This window comes from Cibotium barometz, chromosome 13, assembly GCF_041138505.1.
Source record: "Cibotium barometz isolate CiBa-2024 chromosome 13, ASM4113850v1, whole genome shotgun sequence".
In the NCBI taxonomy this organism is placed as follows: domain Eukaryota; kingdom Viridiplantae; phylum Streptophyta; class Polypodiopsida; order Cyatheales; family Cibotiaceae; genus Cibotium; species Cibotium barometz.
In genome coordinates this window covers 51,733,800-51,738,103 of record NC_141058.1, presented here as the reverse complement: position 1 = coordinate 51,738,103, position 4,304 = coordinate 51,733,800, and the positions used below count along the sequence as shown (strand labels likewise).

At 43.3% G+C, this 4,304-nt stretch overlaps 1 protein-coding gene across 1 annotated transcript; it reads left to right on the top strand.

Moving 5' to 3' along the window:
* Positions 1–1,060: 1,060 nt before the first annotated feature.
* On the top strand, positions 1,061–2,273 carry LOC147632809 (uncharacterized). Its single transcript, XM_086807688.1, has 2 exons — positions 1,061–1,243; positions 1,416–2,273. Exons 1-2 carry the CDS (start codon positions 1,145–1,147, stop codon positions 1,869–1,871), a joined length of 555 nt encoding a protein of 184 aa, XP_086663814.1. The 5' UTR covers positions 1,061–1,144; the 3' UTR covers positions 1,872–2,273.
* Positions 2,274–4,304: the final 2,031 nt, after the last annotated feature.

Sequence of the window (4,304 nt, the reverse complement as noted above, 5' to 3'; positions counted from 1 at the left end):
ACAAAACTTTTGGGTGATGCACATAGGGGGCGGGGGGGACTGAGATCGCTTGTTCTCTCTCTCTCTCTCTCTCTCTCTCTCTCTCATCCCTATGTCCCAAGCAAGCATGGGGACAGAGCAATGTAAGGCTTTATGAGGGATGAGGATGGGTTGATTAGGCCAAGGAGGTAACAAGAGAGGGGGTATGAGAAAGGAGCTAATTTTTTAGGTTTCATAACTTATAAGGTTTGAAGCTTTCAATATATAAGCACAAACTTTATATTTATTATTATTGGTGGGAAGCATCTAATAAATTAATTAATAGACAACTCATTGGAGATTGTTCAAAAAATTAACATTCTTAAAGGTCTACTATGAAGGCATTCAAAGGTCTTCAATGTTTTCTATTTTTAGCAAAAAATTAATATGTCGTTTTTTGGCATCTATGATGTATACAGGATGTATACAGTCCGTGCTCTCTCTCTCTCTCTCTCTCCCTCTCTCCCTCTCCCCACAACATCCTCTCTTCTCTCTTTGTAGCCGAAAAAATGCCTCTCTCTCTCTCTCTCTCTTTCTCTCTCTCTCTCTCACACACACACACACACATGAGCACACATACCTCATTGAACCCGCTAGGATCATCATGTCCTCCTCTTTCTACACATGCATTTCTGTCTCTTTCTCTCTCTCTCTCTCTCTCTCTCTCTCTCTCAACAAGGTATTGTTGTGTCTTTGGCCCTAACTATTTGTATCTATGTGAATAATATTAAGGGAGGGGATCATGTGGGGAGAGTCGGCCGCAACAGAGGAAGATGAGGAGAATGGACCTAGAGGATCGGCGGGGAAGATGGGGGGCAGCAGCATGTGTGCCACATATAAAGGTCCATATTAACTTTTACTTATCTTAAGGTTCATCAATTTAATTAATGCACCTCAGATAAGTTTTGTGTGAATTATGCACCTTTGATAAACAAACATTTTTAATCCACCATGACCAGGACTAGACAACCTAAACAAACAGTTTAGATCTACCATGGAAACAAAAAATGGCCAACAAGAATTGTACCGGTTGAAAAAAATGCAGTGTTAATTTTTCAAAAAAACTATTTGTGACGCTGCTTAGGGTTTAAGGCGACGTTGTACAGGGAGCTCCTTAGTTTAAAAGATGAGGTCTGTTGCTGTGATTAGCTCTGCATCGCGTCTCTTCTCGCGGGGAGGAGGCAGAGGGGCAGCCTCCCTAGCAAGGGCTTTCAGATCCCTCGCCGTAAGTATCCCCAACTCTCCCCCCCTCTCTCTCTCTGTTTTTCTCTGTTTGCCTTTTCATTGCAATTCACCTGAATCTCCCGCCGGGTTATCAGTCAAGGGAAGGATTAGAGCGTCCATAGCTTTGTGCCAATGATTGAGCTTGACTTAACCCTCATTTGATTGCCTTGAAGGGGAAGGCCCCTCCTGCATCACAGGCCCCTCCTCGCCTATCATCCATGCATGTGCTGAGACGAGACATCCGAAGGGAGCCCATCTCCCAAGCCCAACGGCAAGCCGAGATGGAGGAAGAGGCGAGGCGTGTCGACTTGGACCCTGCTAAATGCCTCAAGAAGGGGGACCCCGGCACTATGCAGGGTATCATCAAGGATGTTATCCCCGTCGGTTACTGGGTAACCTTACCAAGTGGCAAAGATGGCTACCTTCCTGCCACTGACCTCGGCATCACAGGCGGTGTTGTCCTTCTTGAGCGCCTCATGAAGGTGGGGCAGGAGATTACTGTCAGAATTGACAGCATTGGTGGCGGGGGTCGTGAGATTCTTTCGATGAAACGGCCGGAGTGTGTCCCTGTCATCAATGATCGGTTTGGGTTTGCAAATCTTTCAAGAAACTCAACAAGGAGACCCTGATGGGATGGTAAGGGCTATTATGATGTTCATCCACCATGGTTTTGCTTTTACAATCTCTTGGAAACAGGTCGCCGGGCAGCTGGGTAAAGGCTAGGGATTGTTGGACATTACTTATGTTCTTAGTGATGGTTAGGGTTTGTTGATCTATGTCCTTATGTGGCTGCTCAACAAGGAATCCTTGTTCCTAGATAGACATTCGAGAGAATTCTCACTCTAATGCGATGTTCATGGTAGCTGAGCTCCCTCCTTTCATTGTTAGAAAATGTACATCTGATCAATCATTTAATTGTCAACCGACAAGCAGTTCTTGTTTCTGAACTGCTATCTTATCTACAGTGATGTTAAGCCTAGCAGCAATGCTGGTGGGATGGGTTTTTTTAAATCAAGCTGTGTTTATCGAAACTGCATGATTTGTTACTGTTCTTGAATAGTCTGTGTGAAAGAGGTAGCAAATGCCCTTTGACTGATATCCCGGACCGGAATGTTTCGCATGTGGGAATGCTATCGTAAAGGGCATTCCTTTTTCGTCGTGGAACTATGTAGAGTTCAAAAGGCACGTGCCTTGTTGCAAAATAAAGTGTTAAAAGAAATTATGCCTGGGATCTTACACATCTGTTTTGTGATCTCCATTGGTCTGAAAATTCCTGGCAGCCCATTGGTCAATCAGTAGAGGGGTCTGGTTGGCTGTGATATTCTACCAACAGATCTGATGGTGATAATGATACATGGATGTTTGATGACGTAAGCAGACAACCCTTTCAGCATATCTTGTTTCAAGCATTTGAATGGAGTCTGGTTGCGGAGTAAATCGTCTGTTTAGTCTGGACTCTTTTGAAACATAGTGACAACTTATGCTCGGGCGCTAATGAGAAGATGACTATTGCTTGACTTACTGAGAGGCCTCTCTCACTCTCTAGGTCTCCTTTTTTTTAATAGATTAATTGTCACGTTCACCCACCGTTGGATACACCTAAGTGCAAGTTTTGGGTTAGTGATGTACAATGAGCTTTTTGTGAGCCCTAGTCCTGGACCAGTTGTGAGTCGCCATCAGGGTATGCTAGGTAGTCTAGTGCAGTCTAGTCAGTGTGCAAGGTTCCCCAAGTACCCTGTTTTCTTCATATATGCAAAATCAAATCCAGTCTCAACAGCCCTGAGACTCTGGCTCAAACAAGAAAAACAAAATATAAAAAACAGAGGGAACCTATACAGGTAGCTCCTTCTAGCAGCTCTCCAATTCTTCATCTTCATCTCCACAGCTTCAAATCTTTTTGTTGGATTCTTCAGCCATCTTCTATATTTCTCTCTTTTACTCACTCTCTATATCTTCTTCTTCAAATACAAACTGCAGTTGAGCATGTCGAGGGTGGAACCAAGTTCTAACAGAGATTCAGTCAGAGATCTTGGGCTTGCCCATGGCAACCCTCAGCTGATCCTCTAACTCACTCACTCTCTCTGCTCTGGCCCAGCCCACACCTACTCATACTGCTCTGTGCTCCTCACTTTGAGCTCTTCTTCCACTCCACTCTTTCTCCTCTCTCTATTTGTCTCTGTGTTCTTCACGGTTGGCTCCCGTCGTGTCCTTGCGACAAGCTGTGTATCCACTCTAATGGGTTTATGCTTGTTGTATCCTCGCGACCCTCAGACAAAGCTTTTTTATAGAATCTACCTTCCTTCAAAAGAGGATTGCCGCCCAATACCTTTGATCTCCCCCCTTCTCGTTCCTTTTTTTGACTCCTTTGCTCTTCTGGATCTTCCTTTGCATCAACGCGATCGGCTTACCTTTTTAGTAGGCACATGGTAATCCACCCACTTATCTCGGCTAATTGGATTGATTTCATACTACATTCATAACCTTGGCCGACACAAAGGTGTATATCCACGTTTTAGACTAGCATACGTACATCACAACTTCCTGTCTGACCAGATTGTGCTAGCTCCTAGACACTATCTAAAAAGAAACTAGATTTCCAAAAAAATTGCATCATAAGCACAATTATTTTTGCATCTACTTGTTCTTGCCATTGTTCAATCTACCTTTTCCTCCTTTAAGTTAGTCCATGCCCTAGTTGTATAGGGCATAAAAAGCTTGTCTCAACGGCTTGGCATCAGCTTTGTAATTATTGGTGTCCTTAACAGATTCTCAAATCAGCCCCAAGATAACCATTGGAAGGTAGGATTAAAGTACATCAAAGGTGCTATTGGGTATAGCATCACTTACATATCAAACAATTCCTTGGTTGGATTTTTTAACTCAAATTGAGCAGGAGATTGCAATTGCAGAAAATCTATTTCTAGTTATTGTTTTCTTAGTAGTCTTGAATTATATCCTAGATTAGCAAGAAGTAGCCTACAATGGTACTAATATCAACTTTGTAGTTGGTTGCAATTGGTGGGAAGTTTGATCTTTTTGTGCAATACACGACCTGCAATCAA

Bases quoted from the DNA above. Each gene is read 5' to 3' on its own strand.
- LOC147632809 (XM_086807688.1), top strand. From the start codon at position 1,145: ATGAGGTCTGTTGCTGTGATTAGCTCTGCATCGCGTCTCTTCTCGCGG. The intron at 1,244-1,415 runs GTAAGTATCCCC...ATTGCCTTGAAG, and splicing joins GGGCTTTCAGATCCCTCGCC to GGGAAGGCCCCTCCTGCATC.